The sequence below is a fragment of the Oncorhynchus nerka genome, linkage group LG15, assembly GCF_034236695.1.
Source record: "Oncorhynchus nerka isolate Pitt River linkage group LG15, Oner_Uvic_2.0, whole genome shotgun sequence".
Classification (NCBI taxonomy): Eukaryota; Metazoa; Chordata; class Actinopteri; order Salmoniformes; family Salmonidae; genus Oncorhynchus; species Oncorhynchus nerka.
The window spans coordinates 102455753-102477109 of record NC_088410.1 but is presented as its reverse complement, the minus strand read 5'-3'; the positions used below and the strand labels follow the sequence as shown (position 1 = coordinate 102477109).

The following is a 21357-nucleotide window of genomic DNA, read 5'->3' as shown; positions in this document are numbered from 1 at the left end:
GTGTGTGTATGTGTGTGTGTGTGTGTATGTGTGTGTGTCTCTCTACAGGTACCCATGTGATGGAGGGTTCCGGCAGGATGCTTGTAACAGCTGTAGGGGTCAACTCTCAGACCGGCATCATCTTTACTCTGCTGGGGGCCGGAGAGCCAGTGGAGGAGGAGAAGAAGAAGGAGAAAGGTACGTCCCTCCCTCCCTCCTCCCTTCCTTTCCTTGGTTCTTTTCATTATTAATATCATTGTTATTATTATTATCATCAGATAAAGATCATTTCTTAAACTGCTCCAACTATTGCCTGATGAAAGGCACTTCCTGGTAGTAGTAAAGTGTCCCTCTTGGTTTGAATCTCTTTGGGAAGGTGATGCTACTCTAAAACAACTCTGTCCAAACACAATGACCTATGTATACGATGTGCCTACTGGCTGCTGTAGGTGTGGCCTGATGTGGGGAGTGGCCTGATGTGGGGAGTGGCCAGCTGTAGGTGTGGCCTGATGTGGGGAGTGGCCAGCTGTAGGTGTAGCCTGCTGTGGGGAGTGGCCAGCTGTAGGTGTGGCCTGATGTGGGGAGTGGCCAGTTGTGGGTGTGGCCTGCTGTGGGGAGTGGCCTGATGTGGGGAGTGGCCAGCTGTAGGTATGGCCTGATGTGGGGAGTGGCCTGATGTGGGGAGTGGCCAGATGTGGGTGTGGCCTGGTGTGGGTGTGGCCTGCTGTGGGGAGTGGCCAGCTGTAGGTGTGGCCTGCTGTGGGGAGTGGCCATCTGAACTCTCGTCTCCTTACTCTCTTGTTATCTATGGTTCTATAAACCAACACACAGGTGAGGCAGGGGAGGACGGCCAACAACACACAGGTTGAGTATCTCTCTTCCCTCAGTCCCCCTGTACCCAACTACCCACCAGGACCAACACTGAACCACCCCTAACTACCCTACTGAACCCCCCCCTAACTACCCTACTGACCCCTTAACTACCCTACTGACCCCCCCTAACTACCCTACTGACCCCCCAACTACCCTACTGAACTCAACCCCTAACTACCCTACTGAAATACCCTTCCCTGTCCCTAATCAACACTGAACCCCCTAACTACCCTACTGATCTACCCCAACCCCTTCCCTGTCCCTAATCAACACTGAACCCCCCCTAACTACCCTACTGATCTACCCCAACCCCTTCCCTGTCCCTAATCAACACTGAACCCCCCTTAACTACCCTACTGAAATAACCCAACCCCTTCCCTGTCATCCCTCTCATCCATATTTCCCCCACCGTCCCCAATACAGTTTCAAAATGTCCCACATCAAAGCCTGTGATTGGTTAAATCAACATATAACTTCACTAGGAACGATTTAACGTTCACCAATTCACCCCAGACAGACTTTAAAGAGATTCAACTTCAACAGATTGATGTTCTGATCATCCGTCCCCGCTCCTGAAACACGGGTCCCAAATGGTGCCCTATTCCCTATGGGCCCATAGGGCTCTGGTCTAAAGTAGTGCACTACATAGGGAATAGGGTGCCTTTTTGGGACGTAATAATCTCCTAATCTCCTGTGAAGGAAAGGTTGCATGTGAAGTGTACAATATGCACAAGGGTGGAATTGGATTTTTTAAAATAAATAAAACTATTGCAACTCCCAGAGTAAAATCCTAAGAGTTCAAAACGTCATTTCTACATGTTAATTATAATTTAATTTAGCGAACTCTGTTCTTCAAGCCTTGTCTCCGATCCCACCCCTGACTATGTAAGAGATGCTGTTTTCTTCCTCTACCAGTTGGTGTCTTGTCCTCCCTCCTCCTCCGACTGTCTCTACCTCCTCCTCTCCTCCCTCCTCCTCCGACTGTCCCTACCTCCTCCTCTCCTCCCTCCTCTCCTCCCTCCTCCTCCGACTGTCCCTACCTCCTCCTCTCCTCCCTCCTCCTCCGACTGTCTCTACCTCCTCCTCTCCTCCCTCCTCCGACTGTCCCTCCTCCTCCTCTCCTCCTCCTCCGACTGTCCCTACCCTCCTCCTCCCTCCTCCTCCGACTCCTCCTCCTCCTCCGACTGTCCCTACCTCCCTCCTCTCCTCCCTCCTCCTCCGACTGTCCCTACCTCCTCCTCCGACTGTCCCTACCTCCTCCTCTCCTCCCTCCTCTCCTCCTTCCTCCTCCGACTGTCCCTACCTCCTCCTCTCCTCCCTCCTCTCCTCCTTCCTCCTCCGACTGTCCCTACCTCCTCCTCCTCCTCCCTCCTCCTTCCTCCTCCGACTGTCCCTACCTCCTCCTCCGACTGTCCCTACCTCCTCCTCTCCTCCTCCCCTCCTCCCTCCTCCCTCCCTCCTCCTCCGACTGTCCCTACCTCCTCCTCTCCTCCCTCCTCTCCTCCTTCCTCCTCCGACTGTCCCTACCTCCTCCTCTCCTCCCTCCTCTCCTCCCTCCTCTCCTCCTTCCTCCTCCGACTGTCCCTACCTCCTCCTCTCCTCCCTCCCTCCTCCCTCCCTCCTCTACCAGTTGGTGTCTTGTAGCCGCTGTCGCAGTGATGGGATTACATTTGAAGCGGTTTAAACCACACTATGTTTCTGTTCCAATCACATTACTGCCTTTTTTCAATTTATTTTTGCTGCTCAATGACACGACACATGACATGAATAACATGGTTGAGATTGATTGTTCGAAATTGATTGATCCCGTGTCTGTAATACACATGGATTCCATATTGATTGACTATGTAAGAGATGCTGTTTTCTTCCTCTACCAGTTGGTGTCTTGTCCTCCCTCCTCCTCCGACTGTCTCTACCTCCTCCTCTCCTCCCTCCTCCTCCGACTGTCCCTACCTCCTCCTCTCCTCCCTCCTCTCCTCCCTCCTCCTCCGACTGTCCCTACCTCCTCCTCTCCTCCCTCCTCCTCCGACTGTCTCTACCTCCTCCTCTCCTCCCTCCTCCTCCGACTGTCTCCACCTCCTCCCTCCTCTCCTCCCTCCTCCTCCTCCGACTGTCTCTACCTCCTCCTCTCCTCCCTCCTCTCCTCCTCTCCTCCCTCCTCCTCCGACTGTCTCTACCTCCTCCTCTCCTCCTCTCCTCCCTCCTCCTCCGACTGTCTCCACCTCCTCCTCTCCTCCCTCCTCCTCCGACTGTCTCCACCTCCTCCCTCCTCTCCTCCCTCCTCCGACTGTCTCCACCTCCTCCCTCCTCTCCCTCCTCCTCCGACTGTCTTTACCTCCTCCTCTCCTCCTCCTCTACCTCCCCCTCTCCTCCCTCCTCCAACTGCCTTTACCTCCTCCTCTACCTCCTCCTCTCCTCCAACTGTCTTTACCTCCTCCTCTACCTCCTCCTCTCCTCTGACCTTCTTTACCTCCTCTAACTCCTCCTCTCCTCCCTCCTCCTCCGACTGTCTTTACCTCCTCTTCTCCTCCTCTCCTCCTCTGACTGTCTCTACCTCCTCTCCTCCCTCCTCTGACTGACTCTACCTCCTCCTCTCCTCCCTCCTCTCCTCCCTCCTCTCCTCTCCTCCTCCTTGACTGTCTTTACCTCCTCCTCTACCTCCTCCTCTCCTCCCTCCTCTCCTCCTCCTCCTCGACTGTCTTTACCTCCTCCTCTACCTCCTCCTCTCCTCCCTCCTCCGACTGTCTTTACCTCCTCCTCGACATCCTCCTTTCCTCCCTCCTCCGACTGTCTTTACCTCCTCCTCTACCTCCTCCTATCCTCCCTCCTCCGACTGTCTTTACCTCCTCCTCGACCTCCTCCTTTCCTCCCTCCTCCGACTGTCTTTACCTCCTCCTCTACCTCCTCTCCTCCCTCCTCCGACTCTTTACCTCCTCCTCTCCTCCTCCAACTGTCTCTACCTCCTCCTCTCCTCCTCCAACCTTCTCTCCTCCGACTGTCTCTCCTCCTCCTCTCCTCCCTCCTCTCCTCCCTCCTCCTCTGACTGTCTTTACCTCCTCCTCTCCTCCCTCCTCTCCTCCCTCCTCCTCCGACTTTCTTTACCTCCTCCTCTCCTCCCTCCTCCTCCGACTGTATCTACCTCCTCCTCTCCTCCCTCCTCCTCCTCCGACTGTCTCTACCTCCTCCTCTACCTCCTCCTCTCCTCCCTCTTCTCCTCCCTCCTCCTCCGACTGTCTCTACCTCCTCCTCTACCTCCTCCTCACCTCCCTCCTCTCCTCCCTCCTCCTCCGACTGTATCTACCTCCTCCTCTCCTCCCTCCTCCTCCGACTGTCTCTACCTCCTCCTCTACCTCCTCCTCTACCTCCTCCTCTCCTCCCTCCTCCTCCGACTGTCTCTACCTCCTCCTCTACCTCCTCCTCTACCTCCTCCTCTCCTCCCTCCTCTCCTCCCTCCTCCTCCGACTGTCTTTACCTCCTCCTCTCCTCCCTCCTCTCCCTCCCTCCTCCCTCCGACTGTCTCTACCTCCTCCCTCCTCCTCCGACTGTATCTACCTCCTCCTCTCCTCCCTCCTCCTCCTCCGACTGTCTCTACCTCCTCCTCTCTCCTCCCTCCTCCTCCGACTGTCTCTACCTCCTCCTCTCCTCCCTCCTCCCTCCTCCGACTGTCTCTACCTCCTCCTCTCCTCCCTCCTCCTCCGACTGTCTCTACCTCCTCCTCTACCTCCTCCTCTCCTCCCTCCTCCTCCGACTGTCTCTACCTCCCTCCTCTCCTCCCTCCTCCTCCGACTGTCTCTACCTCCTCCTCTACCTCCTCTCCTCCCTCCTCCGACTGTATCTACCTCCTCCCTCTCCTCCTCCGACTGTCTTTACCTCCTCCTCTCCTCCCTCCTCCTCCGACTGTATCTACCTCCTCCTCTCCTCCCTCCTCCTCCGACTGTCTCCACCTCCTCCTCTCTACCTCCTCCTCTCCTCCCTCCTCTCCTCCCTCCTCCTCCGACTGTCTCCACCTCCTCCTCTCCTCCCTCCTCCTCCGACTGTCTCCACCTCCTCCCTCCTCTCCTCCCTCCCTCCTCCTCCGACTGTCTCTACCTCCTCCTCTCCTCCCTCCTCTCCTCCTCTCCCTCCCTCCTCCTCCGACTGTCTCTACCTCCTCCTCTCCTCCTCTCCTCCCTCCTCCTCCGACTGTCTCCACCTCCTCCTCTCCTCCCTCCCTCCTCCGACTGTCTCCACCTCCTCCCTCCTCTCCTCCCTCCTCCGACTGTCTCCACCTCCTCCCTCCTCTCCTCCCTCCTCCGACTGTCCCTACCTCCTCTCCTCTCCTCTCCCTCTCCTCTCCTCTCTCTCCTCCGACTGTCTCTACCTCCTCTTCATTTCCTCCCTCCTCTCCTCCCTCCTCCTCCGACTGTCTCTACCTCCTCCTCTCCTCCCTCATAAAGGATAAGCAAAGTCATTGGTTCGAATTATTACTAGTTTCCTGTGACTGATGTCTGAAGTAGATGAATCTACCCAAGTCCCAAATAGCACCTTACATACAGGCTCTGGTCTAAAGTAGTGCACTATGTAGGGAATAGGGTTCTATAGGGCCCTGGTCTAAAGTAGTGCACTATGTAGGGAATAGGGTTCTATAGGGCCCTGGTCTAAAGTAGTGCACTATGTAGGGAATATGGTGCCATTTGTAACGCAGCCATTGTGTTGTATACAGTCTTCTTCTCAGCTCTAAGACTACCCTCTGGGATGGGATGTTATGGTAGAACTGAATAGAAGGACCGTTACATCCACCGACTGAGTAAAGAACCAGTCTGGGTGATGTTGTTGTGCAGATGCAGGAGACGATGAGAATGTGAGCATCGTACTTTTGAACAGGATCCCAAACTAAATGTCCAACAACTTGGAACTCTTTAAATGTTGTATCTAAATCAAATTGTAAAAAGGTCCCATTATTCCATCCTCAAAGATCCCAAATGAACGGAATAGATAACCATTACCCAGTGTGCAACAGTGGTGTGAATGTAGGCGAAGGGCTTCTGCCTGCTAGTTACTGTAAGTTTTCAACAGGGTTCGTTTCTCCAAGTAGCCTCCTCTTTCATTTCTGTCTTAAAAACAACTTATTCATTGTTTTGTTTTTCAATCGCTAGATACGAATGAATACATGAGTTTTAACCCTGTTGTTGGTAGGATGAACCATGGAGTAATGGCTTTCAAGAGCCTCCATCCTTAACCTTCTATCAGACCCCTGCTAGTCTCCGTCAGAGGCTTTATTTCCTATAGTATTGTTCTCTCCAGCTTTCAATTCCTCTCCCTTTTCTCGCTCTCTCTCTCTCTCTGTCTGACCGTGCATGAGGATTCTGACCTCACTCTTACACTGCATGTTCTGTGTGGGTCCTGTGCGTGTGTGTTGCTCTATTTCCTCATTGTACTGTATCTTTGTAACTCTGTGATTCTGTGTCTTGATGCCTCATTATATATATCTGAATGGCTTTTCTTGTACTGTTAACGTGTGGAATTCCCTGTAGTCTGTATGTGAGTATGTCGCTTCCTGTAGTCTGTGAGTATGTCACTTCCTGTAGTCTGTGAGTATGTCACTTCCTGTAGTCTGTGAGTATGTCCCTCTTCAAAATGAACACACATGAACACACTGATCCATAGAGAGGAAATCTGATCTGTGATATAGCATCGGTCTTGTAGTTATTCAGTTTAAACATCACGCGACACTTGATATCAAATAACAATAGTTGCATCAATAGTTGCATCACGCTCAAATCACTTTTGAAGTTTATTGGAAGTTAACTTACGAAGAGGCCTGTTTTCATCCAACACATTGTCAGACAGAAACACAAAGTGAATTACTTCAGTTTGAACTGGGTGTGTTTTTTTGTTTGTTACAGCGATTATAAAATACCCTTTAGAACAATGTTTTCAAATATATATATATATTTTATTATTTTCTAGTTCACCTAAGCAACCTTTCAAAACATTTCCTAATTAACTGAACAGTCACATTAATTTCTAATCTATTTGTATTATCAATTATCTATTTTGATTGACATTATTTCTAATAGTTGTTGACTCGTTAGCGAGCCCAGGCACACACACACACAACAATTCAAATTGGAAAAAATTAGCAGACATCCAAATGACCATCCCTGAAGCAGCGTCGACCTCATTAAAATGACCATCCCTGAAGCAGCGTCTACCTCATTAAAAGGACCATCCCTGAAGCAGCGTCTACCTCATTAAAATGACCATCCCTGAAGCAGCGTCTACCTCATTAAAATGACCATCCCTGAAGCAGCATCTACCTCATTAAAATGACCATCCCTGAAGCAGCATCTACCTCATTAAAATGACCATCCCTGAAGCAGCATCTACCTCATTAAAATGACCATCCCTGAAGCAGCGTCTAGCTCATTAAAATGACCATCCCTGAAGCAGCGTCTACCTCATTAAAATGACCATCCCTGAAGCAGCGTCTATTAAAATGACCATCCCTGATTAAAAATGACCATCCCTGACCATCCCATCCCTGAAGCAGCGTCTACCTCATTAAAATGACCATCCCTGAAGCAGCGTCTACCTCATTAAAATGACCATCCCTGAAGCAGCGTCTACCTCATTAAAATGACCATCCCTGAAGCAGCGTCTACCTCATTAAAATGACCATCCCTGAAGCAGCGTCTACCTCATTAAAATGACCATCCCTGACCATCTAGCCTTAAAATGACCATCCCTGAAGCAGCGTCTACCTCATTAAAATGACCATCCCTGAAGCAGCGTCTACCTCATTAAAATGACCATCCCTGAAGCAGCGACCATTAAAATGACCATCCCTGAAGCAGCGTCTACCTCATTAAAATGACCATCCCTGAAGCAGCGTCTACCTCATTAAAATGACCATCCCTGAAGCAGCATCAACCTCATTAAAAGGACCATCCCTGAAGCAGCATCTACCTCATTAAAATGACCATCCCTGAAGCAGCATCTACCTCATTAAAAGGACCATCCCTGAAGCAGCATCTACCTCATTAAAATGACCATCCCTGAAGCAGCGTCTACCTCATTAAAATGACCATCCCTGAAGCAGCGTCTACCTCATTAAAATGACCATCCCTGAAGCAGCATCTACCTCATTAAAATGACCATCCCTGAAGCAGCGTCTACCTCATTAAAATGACCATCCCTGAAGCAGCGTCTACCTCATTAAAATGACCATCCCTGAAGCAGCGTCCATCCCATCCCTGAAGCAGCGTCTACCTCATTAAAATGACCATCCCTGAAGCAGCGTATACCTCATTAAAATGACCATCCCTGAAGCAGCGTCTACCTCATTAAAAGGACCATCCCTGAAGCAGCGTCTACCTCATTAAAATGACCATCCCTGAAGCAGCGTCTACCTCATTAAAAGGACCATCCCTGAAGCAGCGTATACCTCATTAAAATGACCATCCCTGAAGCAGCGTCTACCTCATTAAAAGGACCATCCCTGAAGCAGCGTCTACCTCATTAAAATGACCATCCCTGAAGCAGCGTCTACCTCATTAAAATGACCATCCCTGAAGCAGCGTCTACCTCATTAAATAGCAGCTTTTCTGTCCTGTGTACAGAACGCCTCTACCTCATTAAATAGCAGCTTTTCTGTCCTGTATACAGAACGCCTCTACCTCATTAAATAGCAGCTTTTCTGTCCTGTATACAGAACGCCTCTACCTCATTAAATAGCAGCTTTTCTGTCCTGTGTACAGAACGCCTCTACCTCATTAAATAGCAGCTTTTCTGTCCTGTATACAGAACGCCTCTACCTCATTAAATAGCAGCTTTTCTGTCCTGTATACAGAACGCCTCTACCTCATTAAATAGCAGCTTTTCTGTCCTGTATACAGAACGCCTCTACCTCATTAAATAGCAGCTTTTCTGTCCTGTATACAGAACGCCTCTACCTCCTTAAATAGCAGCTTTTCTGTCCTGTGTACAGAACGCCTACCTCATTAAATAGCAGCTTTTCTGTCCTGTATACAGAACGCCTCTACCTCATTAAATAGCAGCTTTTCTGTCCTGTATACAGAACGCCTCTACCTCATTAAATAGCAGCTTTTCTGTCCTGTGTACAGAACGCCTTTCATTAAATAGCAGCTTTTCTGTCCTGTATACAGAACGCCTCTACCTCATTAAATAGCAGCTTTTCTGTCCTGTATACAGAACGCCTCTACCTCATTAAATAGCAGCTTTTCTGTCCTGTGTACAGAACGCCTCTACCTCATTAAATAGCAGCTTTTCTGTCCTGTGTACAGAACGCCTCACCTCATTAAATAGCAGCTTTTCTGTCCTGTATACAGAACGCCTCTACCTCATTAAATAGCAGCTTTTCTGTCCTGTATACAGAACGCCTCTACCTCATTAAATAGCAGCTTTTCTGTCCTGTGTACAGAACGCCTCTACCTCATTAAATAGCAGCTTTTCTGTCCTGTGTACAGAACGCCTCTACCTCATTAAATAGCAGCTTTTCTGTCCTGTATACAGAACGCCTCTACCTCATTAAATAGCAGCTTTTCTGTCCTGTGTACAGAACGCCTCTACCTCATTAAATAGCAGCTTTTCTGTCCTGTGTACAGAACGCCTCTACCTCATTAAATAGCAGCTTTTCTGTCCTGTGTACAGAACGCCTGACACCTCATTAAATAGCAGCTTTTCTGTCCTGTGTACAGAACGCCTCTACCTCATTAAATAGCAGCTTTTCTGTCCTGTGTACAGAACGCCTCTACCTCATTAAATAGCAGCTTTTCTGTCCTGTGTACAGAACGCCTCTACCTCATTAAATAGCAGCTTTTCTGTCCTGTGTACAGAACGCCTCTACCTCATTAAATAGCAGCTTTTCTGTCCTGTGTACAGAACGCCTGACACCTCATTAAATAGCAGCTTTTTCTGTCCTGTGTACAGAACGCCTCTACCTCATTAAATAGCAGCTTTTCTGTCCTGTGTACAGAACGCCTCTACCTCATTAAATAGCAGCTTTTCTGTCCTGTGTACAGAACGCCTCTACCTCATTAAATAGCAGCTTTTCTGTCCTGTGTACAGAACGCCTCTACCTCATTAAATAGCAGCTTTTCTGTCCTGTATACAGAACGCCTCTACCTCATTAAATAGCAGCTTTTCTGTCCTGTAACCTGTCATTGTCCTGGTAATGATTGTTTTCTTATTGTCTTGCTTTGGTTCTTATTGTTCTGTGTCTCGTATGTCTCCATCGTAGGTAAAATACAGGATGGCAATATGGAGAACAACCAGACTAAAGGTAACCCTTTTTTCAACTCCCCCCATAGTCGGGATGTGCTCTAACTAGGGATGCAGAAATTTCGGTAACTTTTCCCCCCAAAATTCCCAGGTTTTCCAGGATTCCTGGTCGGAGGATTCCAGATGTTCTGCTTATTCCTTGATTTAAGGAATTTTCCGAACAGAATTGCTGGACAAACCCATTCATTTTGGGAAAGTTATCTGAATTTTTGCAACCCTAGCTCGAACGTTTCTCTAACGTTGAGTCTCTTAAGGTTCCTCTAATGTTGAGTCTCTTAAGGTTCCTCTAATGTTGAGTCTCTTAAGGTTCCTCTAATGTTGAGTCTCTTAAGGTTTCTCTAATGTTGAATTAACATCCATTCAGCCTGATGTATGTCTTGTCTTCAGTGTCGTTGTCAGTCAGTCTGCAGCGATGTGTCTGTCTCAGCTCCAGGTCTCAAGGTCTCTCTCTCTGTCTCTCTCTCTCTCTCTGTCTCTGTCTCTCTCTCTCTCTCTCTCTCTCTCTCTCTCTCTCTCTCTCTCTCTCTCTCTCTCTGTCTCTCTCTCTCTGTCTCTCTCTCTGTCTCTCTCTCTGTCTCTCTTTCTGTCTCTCTGTCTCTCTCTCTCTCTGTCTCTCCCTCTGTCTCTCTCTCTGTCTCTCTCTCTCTCTCTCTCTCAGTCTCTCTCTCTCTGTCTCTCTCTCTCTCGCTGTCTCTCTCTGTCTCTGAATGTTGTCTACATACAGACAGAAATGTTAAGAATCATGTTATTCATTGAAAACAAAGGACACATAAGGGGTCGTTCCATGAAATGAGTGCCTTTTATGTCCTTTTTTAAAATTGTATGTAGAAGTTGTGCTTTTTTTGAAAGCCTGTTATATTAAATGAAGTGCCCTTTAATATAAACCAGATGGAGAATTCAATTGAATCAAATGTTTTGTATATATGAATAATAGACTTCAACCCACTTTAATTCCATCAAGCCGTCATTGTGATGATTTATTTGATGTGGTTTAGTGACTCCTTTACATCTGTACCCTGTTTGTGATCTTTAATATGGTCAAACAATCACGTAGTCAAATCACAGTGTAAAAGCTGGTTCTAATCTTTTTGGCTGTTGCTGGTGTTTTGTGGTAGAAAACTAAGTGGGTCGAGCATAACCCTGTTACACATAGATAGAACGGCGAGAAATAGTTAAGCAATTAAATGTGTTTTTGTGATGCTTGCATTCAATTGTGTTCCTTCCTCTTGTCACGGGCTGATTTAACTTCTTAGGGATCCGCCCCCTTCTTTTCAATGTTCGCCTAAAATGACATACCTAAATCTAACTGCCCGTAGCTCAGGCCCTGAAGCAAGGATATGCATATTATTGATTCCAATTGAAAGGAAACACTTTGACGTTTATGGAAATATAATAAACCACATTAGATCTGGTAAAAGATAATACAAAGAAGAAAAAACATGCAGTTTCTTAGAACAACAACGTTTGTTTTTTTCTACCACCATTTTGAAATGCAACAGAAAGGTCCCACATCGCGCTGGTTGTAATTCCGATGGTGTCCACAAGATGGCAGCAGTGTATGTGCAACGTTTCAGACGGATAACTTGAAGTATGAGTGAACTACAGGACATTTAGTGTGAAGTCACAAAAAATTGGGCAAATCGTGACGGAGACATTCGCATTCATATTGCATTTTTCTGCAAGAATATCGTCAAATCTGTATACTTGGACTTTGATTGAGCTTTTCCAGTATTAGTAGACATATAATAAGTTCAACATTTGCAGAACAACCAGTTTTCACAACTTCATAACTCTGAATATTCGTATAATTTTTGTCTAAAAGGAAAAGGCATGCGGTCGCACAAGGTTAGCAGCTACATTCTGAGTCAGATACAGGGTTCCCCATAAAGCCCAGCTCATTGGCTATCTATCTAGCTTTGTCTGACCCCGATTGGTGCTTATTTTAGTCGTTCAAGTGAAGACCGCCCGCGTCATCGGCGTGCAATGAAGGCGTCGCTTTCTGACCAAATATGGTCATCCTATAGGATATACTTTTCTTTTTCTTAGGGTGAGATTTTCACAGATTCCTTTCTTTGCAAATTGAACGAGTGGAAATACAAAATCGATCGTGCATGCTATGTGGACCTTTTTAGGATATGAAAATTGATTTTATCTAATAAAACAACACTTCATGTTATCTCTGGGACCCTTTGGATGATAAATCAGAGCAAGATTTCAGAATGTAAGTACACATTTCACCTTCGGAGGTGAATTTATCAAACTATGGAGGTGAAAAAAGTGTTTTGTTGTTAGGCACTCTCCTCAAACAATAGCATGGCGTTTTTGCGCAGTAATAGCTACTGTAAATTGGACAGTGTAGTTATATTAACAAGAATTCTAGCTTTCAGACGATATAAGACACTTATGGGGCGGCAGGGTAGCCTAGTGGTTAGAGTGTAGAGGGGGCAGGGTAGCCTAGTGGTTAGAGTGTAGAGGTGGCAGGGTAGCCTAGTGGTTAGAGTGTAGAGGTGGCAGGGTAGCCTAGTGGTTAGAGTGTAGAGGTGGCAGGGTAGCCTAGTGGTTAGAGTGTAGAGGCGGCAGGGTAGCCTAGTGGTTAGAGTGTAGAGGTGGCAGGGTAGCCTAGTGGTTAGAGTGTAGAGGTGGCAGGGTCGCCTAGTGGTTAGAGTGTAGAGGTGGCAGGGTAGCTTAGTGGTTAGAGTGTAGAGGTGGCAGGGTAGCCTAGTGGTTAGAGTGTAGAGGCGGCAGGGTAGCCTAGTGGTTAGAGTGTAGAGGTGGCAGGGTAGCCTAGTGGTTAGAGTGTAGAGGAGGCAGGTAGCCTAGTGGTTAGAGTGTAGAGGCGGCAGGTAGCCTAGTGAGCCTAGTGGTTAGAGTGTAGAGGTGGCAGGGTAGCCTAGTGGTTAGAGTGTAGAGGCGGCAGGGTAGCCTAGTGGTTAGAGTGTAGAGGTGGCAGGGTAGTCTAGTGGTTAGAGTGTAGAGGCGGCAGGGTAGCCTAGTGGTTAGAGCGTTGGACTAGTAACCGGAAGGTTGCAAGTTCAAACCCCTGAGCTGACAAGGTACAAATCTGTCGTTCTGCCCCTGAACAGGCAGTTATTTAAGCCACTTATGGGGCGTTAGGGTAGCCTAGTGGTTAGAGTGTAGAGGGGGCAGGGTAGCCTAGTGGTTAGAGTGTAGAGGTGGCAAGTCCGTTAAGAATTTGTTCTTAACGGACTTGCCTAGTTAAATAAAATAAATATGTAGCGACATTTGTTGTTTCTCTAAAATCTACGATCGTGACACAAGGCGCTGCATTATTTACAACTGTCCCGTTGACGGGAAGCCGCTAACCCTGCTACAGTCAACCCTGCTACAGTCAACCCTGTTCACAGTCAACCCTGTTACAGTCAACCCTCGTCCAGTCAACCCTGTTACAGGCAACCCTGTTACAGTCAACCCTGTTACAGTCAACCCTGTTAGAGTCAACCCTCGTCCAGTCAACCCTGTTACAGGCAACCCTGTTACAGTCAACCCTTTAAAGGTCAACACTAGTACAGTCAACCCTGTTACAGTCAACCCTGTTACAGTCAACCCTGTTACAGTCAACACTAGTACAGTCAACCCTGTTACAGTCAACCCTGTTACAGTCAACACTAGTACAGTCAACCATGTTACAGTCAACCATGTTACAGTCAACACTAGTACAGTCAACCCTGTTACAGTCAACCCTGTTACAGTCAACACTAGTACAGTCAACCCTGTTACAGTCAACCCTGTTACAGTCAACCATGTTACAGTCAACCATGTTACAGTCAACCCTGTTACAGTCAACCATGTTACAGTCAACCCTGTTACAGTCAACCCTGACCCAGTCAACCCTGACTCAGTCAACCCTGTTACAGTCAACCCTGTTACAGTCAACCCTTACCCAGTCAACCCTGATCCAGTCAACCCTGTATACAGTCAACCCTGACCCAGTCAACCCTGTTACAGTCAACCCTGACCCAGTCAACCCTGTTACAGTCAACCCTGACCCAGTCAACCCTGTTACAGTCAACCCTCGTCCAGTCAACCCTGTTACAGGCAACCCTGTTACAGTCAACCCTTTAAAGGTCAACACTAGTACAGTCAACCCTGTTACAGTCAACCCTGTTACAGTCAACCCTGTTACAGTCAACACTAGTACAGTCAACCCTGTTACAGTCAACCCTGTTACAGTCAACACTAGTACAGTCAACCATGTTACAGTCAACCATGTTACAGTCAACACTAGTACAGTCAACCCTGTTACAGTCAACCCTGTTACAGTCAACACTAGTACAGTCAACCCTGTTACGGTCAACCCTGGTACAGTCAACCCTGTTACGGTCAACCCTGTTGTGGTCAACGCTGTTACAGTCAACCCTGTTACAGTCAACACTAGTACAGTCAACCCTGTTACAGTCAACCCTGTTACAGTCAACACTAGTACAGTCAACCCTGTTACGGTCAACCCTGTTGTGGTCAACCCTGTTACGGTCAACCCTGTTACAGTCAACCCTGTTACAGTCAACCCTGTTACAGTCAACCATGTTACAGTCAACCATGTTACAGTCAACCCTGTTACAGTCAACCATGTTACAGTCAACCCTGTTACAGTCAACCCTGACCCAGTCAACCCTGACTCAGTCAACCCTGTTACAGTCAACCCTTACCCAGTCAACCCTGATCCAGTCAACCCTGTATACAGTCAACCCTGACCCAGTCAACCCTGTTACAGTCAACCCTGACCCAGTCAACCCTGTTACAGTCAACCCTCGTCCAGTCAACCCTGTTACAGGCAACCCTGTTACAGTCAACCCTTTAAAGGTCAACACTAAGACAGTCAACCCTGTTACAGTCAACCCTGTTACAGTCAACCCTGTTACAGTCAACCCTGTTACAGTCAACACTAGTACAGTCAACCCTGTTACAGTCAACCCTGTTACAGTCAACCATGTTACAGTCAACCATGTTACAGTCAACCATGTTACAGTCAACACTAGTACAGTCAACCCTGTTACAGTCAACACTAGTACAGTCAACCCTGTTACGGTCAACCCTGGTACAGTCAACCCTGTTACGGTCAACCCTGTTGTGGTCAACGCTGTTACAGTCATTCCTGTTACAGTCAACACTAGTACAGTCAACCCTGTTACAGTCAACCATGTTACAGTCAACACTAGTACAGTCAACCCTGTTACAGTCAACCCTGTTACAGTCAACACTAGTACAGTCAACCCTGTTACGGTCAACCCTGTTGTGGTCAACCCTGTTACAGTCAACCCTGTTACAGTCAACCATGTTACAGTCAACCCTGTTACAGTCAACCCTGTTACAGTCAACCCTGTTACAGTCAACCCTGTCCCAGTCAACCCTGACCCAGTCAACCCTTACCCAGTCAACCCTGTTACAGTCAACCCTGACCCAGTCAACCCTGCTACAGTCAACCCTGAACCAGTCAACCCTGACCCAGTCAACCCTGTTACAGTCAACCCTTTCACAGTCAACCCTTTAAAGTTCAACACTAGTACAGTCAACCCTGTCACAGTCAACCCTGTTACAGTCAACCATGTGACAGTCAACCCTGTTACAGTCAACCCTGTTACAGTCAACCCTGTTACAGTCAACCCTCATCCAGTCAACCCTGTTACAGTCAACCCTGTTACAGTCAACCCTCGTCCAGTCAACCCTGTTACAGTCAACCCTGTTACAGTCAACCCTGTTACAGTCAACCTTGTTACAGTCAACCCTGCACTAGTAATGGCCTCTCAGTGTGGACTTTATTACGATCCAACACTAGTAATGGCCTCTGAGTGTTACGATCCAACACTAGTAATGGCCTCTCAGTGTGGACTGTATTATGATCCAACACTAGTAATGGCCTCTCAGTGTTACGATCCAACACTAGTAATGGCCTCTGAGTGTTACGATCCAACACTAGTAATGGCCTCTCAGTGTTACGATCCAACACTAGTAATGGCCTCTGAGTGTTACCATCCAACACTAGTAATGGCCTCTGAGTGTGGACTGTATTACGATCCAACACTAGTAATGGCCTCTCAGTGTTACGATCCAACACTAGTAATGGCCTCTCAGTGTTACGATCCAACACTAGTAATGGCCTCTGAGTGTGGACTGTATTACGATCCAACACTAGTAATGGCCTCTGAATGTGGACTGTATTACGATCCAACACTAGTAATGGCCTCTGAGTGTTATGATCCAACACTAGTAATGGCCTCTCAGTGTGGACTGTATTACGATCCAACACTAGTAATGGCCTCTGAGTGTGGACTGTATTACGATCCAACACTAGTAATGGCCTCTGAGTGTTACGATCCAACACTAGTGATGGCCTCTCAGTGTGGACTGTATTACGATCCAACACTAGTAATGGCCTCTGAGTGTGGACTGTATTACGATCCAACACTAGTAATGGCCTCTGAGTGTTACGATCCAACACTAGTGATGGCCTCTCAGTGTGGACTGTATTACGATCCAACACTAGTAATGGCCTCTGAGTGTGGACTGTATTACGATCCAACACTAGTAATGGCCTCTGAGTGTTACGATCCAACACTAGTAATGACCTCTGAGTGTGGACTGTATTACGATCCAACACTAGTAATGGCCTCTGAATGTGGACTATATTACGATCCAACACTAGTAATGGCCTCTGAGTGTTACGATCCAACACTAGTAATGGCCTCTTAGTGTGGACTGTATTACGATCCAACACTAGTAATGGCCTCTCAGTGTGGACTGTATTACGATCCAACACTAGTAATGGCCTCTGAGTGTGGACTGTATTACGATCCAACACTAGTAATGGCCTCTCAGTGTGGACTGTATTACGATCCAACACTAGTAATGGCCTCTGAGTGTTACGATCCAACACTAGTAATGGCCTCTGAGTGTGGACTGTATTACGATCCAACACTAGTAATGGCCTCTCAGTGTGGACTGTATTACGATCCAACACTAGTAATGGCCTCTGAATGTGGACTGTATTACGATCCAACACTAGTAATGGCCTCTGAATGTGGACTGTATTACGATCCAACACTAGTAATGGCCTCTGAGTGTTACGATCCAACACTAGTAATGGCCTCTCAGTGTGGACTGTATTACGATCCAACACTAGTAATGGCCTCTGAATGTGGACTGTATTACGATCCAACACTAGTAATGGCCTCTGAATGTGGACTGTATTACGATCCAACACTAGTAATGGCCTCTGAGTGTTACGATCCAACACTAGTAATGGCCTCTCAGTGTGGACTGTATTACGATCCAACACTAGTAATGGCCTCTGAGTGTGGACTGTATTACGATCCAACACTAGTGATGGCCTCTGAGTGTGGACTGTATTACGATCCAACACTAGTGATGGCCTCTGAGTGTGGACTGTATTACGATCCAACACTAGTGATGGCCTCTGAATGTGGACTGTATTACGATCCAACACTAGTGATGGCCTCTGAGTGTTACGATCCAACACTAGTAATGGCCTCTGAATGTGGACTGTGTTACGATCCAACACTAGTAATGGCCTCTCAGTGTGGACTGTATTACGATCCAACACTAGTAATGGCCTCTGAGTGTTACGATCCAACACTAGTAATGGCCTCTGAGTGTGGACTGTATTACGATCCAACACTAGTAATGGCCTCTGAGTGTTACGATCCAACACTAGTAATGGCCTCTGAGTGTTACGATCCAACACTGGTAATGACCTCTGAGTGTGGACTGTATTATGATCCAACACTAGTAATGGCCTCTGAGTGTGGACTGTATTACGATCCAACACTAGTAATGGCCTCTCAGTGTGGACTGTATTACGATCCAACACTAGTAATGGCCTCTGAGTGTTACGATCCAACACTAGTAATGACCTCTGAGTGTGGACTGTATTACGATCCAACACTAGTAATGGCCTCTGAATGTGGACTGTATTACGATCCAACACTAGTAATGGCCTCTGAATGTGGACTGTATTACGATCCAACACTAGTAATGGCCTCTGAGTGTTACGATCCAACACTAGTAATGGCCTCTCAGTGTGGACTGTATTACGATCCAACACTAGTAATGGCCTCTGAGTGTGGACTGTATTACGATCCAACACTAGTAATGGCCTCTGAGTGTGGACTGTATTACGATCCAACACTAGTAATGGCCTCTGAATGTGGACTGTATTACGATCCAACACTAGTAATGGCCTCTGAGTGTTACGATCCAACACTAGTAATGGCCTCTCAGTGTGGACTGTATTACGATCCAACACTAGTAATGGCCTCTGAGTGTGGACTGTATTACGATCCAACACTAGTGATGGCCTCTGAGTGTGGACTGTATTACGATCCAACACTAGTGATGGCCTCTGAGTGTGGACTGTATTACGATCCAACACTAGTGATGGACTCTGAGTGTTACGATCCAACACTAGTAATGGCCTCTGAATGTGGACTGTGTTACGATCCAACACTAGTAATGGCCTCTCAGTGTGGACTGTATTACGATCCAACACTAGTAATGGCCTCTGAGTGTTACGATCCAACACTAGTAATGGCCTCTCAGTGTGGACTGTATTACGATCCAACACTAGTAATGGCCTCTGAGTGTGGACTGTATTACGATCCAACACTAGTAATGGCCTCTGAGTGTTACGATCCAACACTAGTAATGACCTCTTGAGTGTGGACTGTATTACGATCCAACACTAGTAATGGCCTCTGAATGTGGACTGTATTACGATCCAACACTAGTAATGGCCTCTGAATGTGGACTGTATTACGATCCAACACTAGTAATGGCCTCTGAGTGTTACGATCCAACACTAGTAATGGCCTCTCAGTGTGGACTGTATTACGATCCAACACTAGTGATGGCCTCTGAGTGTTATGATCCAACACTAGTAATGGCCTCTCAGTGTGGACTGTATTACGATCCAACCCTAGTGATGGCCTCTGAGTGTGGACTGTATTACGATCCAACACTAGTGATGGCCTCTGAGTGTGGACTGTATTACGATCCAACACTAGTAATGGTCTCTGAGTGTTACGATCCAACACTAGTAATGGCCTCTGAATGTGGACTTTGTTACGATCCAACACTAGTAATGGCCTCTCAGTGTGGACTGTATTACGATCCAACACTAGTAATGGCCTCTGAGTGTTACGATCCAACACTAGTAATGGCCTCTGAGTGTGGACTGTATTACGATCCAACACTAGTAATGGCCTCTGAGTGTTACGATCCAACACTAGTAATGGCCTCTGAATGTGGACTGTGTTACGATCCAACACTAGTAATGGCCTCTCAGTGTGGACTGTATTACGATCCAACACTAGTAATGGCCTCTGAGTGTTACGATCCAACACTGGTAATGACCTCTGATTGTGGACTGTATTATGATCCAACACTAGTAATGGCCTCTGAGTGTGGACTGTATTACGATCCAACACTAGTAATGGCCTCTCAGTGTGGACTGTATTACGATCCAACACTAGTAATGGCCTCTGAATGTGGACTGTATTACGATCCAACACTAGTAATGGCCTCTGAATGTGGACTGTATTACGATCCAACACTAGTAATGGCCTCTGAATGTGGACTGTATTACGATCCAACACTAGTAATGGCCTCTGAGTGTTACGATCCACCACTAGTAATGGCCTCTCAGTGTGGACTGTATTACGATCCAACACTAGTAATGGCCTCTGAGTGTGGACTGTATTACGATCCAACACTAGTAATGGCCTCTGAGTGTGGACTGTATTACGATCCAACACTAGTGATGGCCTCTGAGTGTGGACTGTATTACGATCCAACACTAGTGATGGCCTCTGAGTGTGGACTGTATTACGATCCAACACTAGTAATGGCCTCTGAGTGTTACGATCCAACACTAGTAATGGCCTCTGAATGTGGACTGTGTTACGATCCAACACTAGTAATGGCCTCTCAGTGTGGACTGTATTACGATCCAACACTAGTAATGGCCTCTGAGTGTTACGATCCAACACTAGTAATGGCCTCTGAGTGTGGACTGTATTACGATCCAACACTAGTAATGGCCTCTGAGTGTTACGATCCAACACTAGTAATGGCCTCTGAGTGTTACGATCCAACACTGGTAATGACCTCTGAGTGTGGACTGTATTATGATCCAACACTAGTAATGGCCTCTGAGTGTGGACTGTATTACGATCCAACACTAGTAATGGCCTCTCAGTGTGGACTGTATTACGATCCAACACTAGTAATGGCCTCTCAGTGTGGACTGTATTACGATCCAACACTAGTAATGGCCTCTCAGTGTGGACTGTATTACGATCCAACACTAGTAATGGCCTCTGAGTGTTACGATCCAACACTAGTAATGACCTCTGAGTGTGGACTGTATTACGATCCAACACTAGTAATGGCCTCTGAATGTGGACTGTATTACGATCCAACACTAGTAATGGCCTCTGAATGTGGACTGTATTACGATCCAACACTAGTAATGGCCTCTGAGTGTTACGATCCACCACTAGTAATGGCCTCTCAGTGTGGACTGTATTACGATCCAACACTAGTAATGGCCTCTGAGTGTGGACTGTATTACGATCCAACACTAGTGATGGCCTCTGAGTGTGGACTGTATTACGATCCAACACTAGTGATGGCCTCTGAGTGTGGACTGTATTACGATCCAACACTAGTAATGGCCTCTGAGTGTTACGATCCAACACTAGTAATGGCCTCTGAATGTGGACTGTGTTACGATCCAACACTAGTAATGGCCTCTCAGTGTGGACTGTATTACGATCCAACACTAGTAATGGCCTCTGAGTGTTACGATCCAACACTAGTAATGGCCTCTGAGTGTGGACTGTATTACGATCCAACACTAGTAATGGCCTCTGAGTGTTACGATCCAACACTAGTAATGGCCTCTGAGTGTTACGATCCAACACTGGTAATGACCTCTGAGTGTGGACTGTATTATGATCCAACACTAGTAATGGCCTCTGAGTGTGGACTGTATTACGATCCAACACTAGTAATGGCCTCTCAGTGTGGACTGTATTACGATCCAACACTAGTAATGGCCTCAGAATGTGGACTGTATTACGATCCAACACTAGTAATGGCCTCTCAGTGTGGACTGTGTTACGATCCAACACTAGTAATGGCCTCTGAATGTGGACTGTATTACGATCCAACACTAGTAATGGCCTC

The 21357-nt window shown here is 47.2% G+C and overlaps 1 protein-coding gene across 1 annotated transcript in view; it reads left to right on the top strand.

Moving 5' to 3' along the window:
* LOC115125610 (plasma membrane calcium-transporting ATPase 2-like) overlaps positions 1 to 21357 on the top strand; it is a 228435-nt gene that overhangs the window by 94375 nt on the left and 112703 nt on the right. Inside the window, 2 exon segments of the mRNA XM_065000752.1 lie at positions 49 to 177; positions 10094 to 10135. Coding sequence (XP_064856824.1) covers positions 49 to 177; positions 10094 to 10135 — 171 coding nt within the window.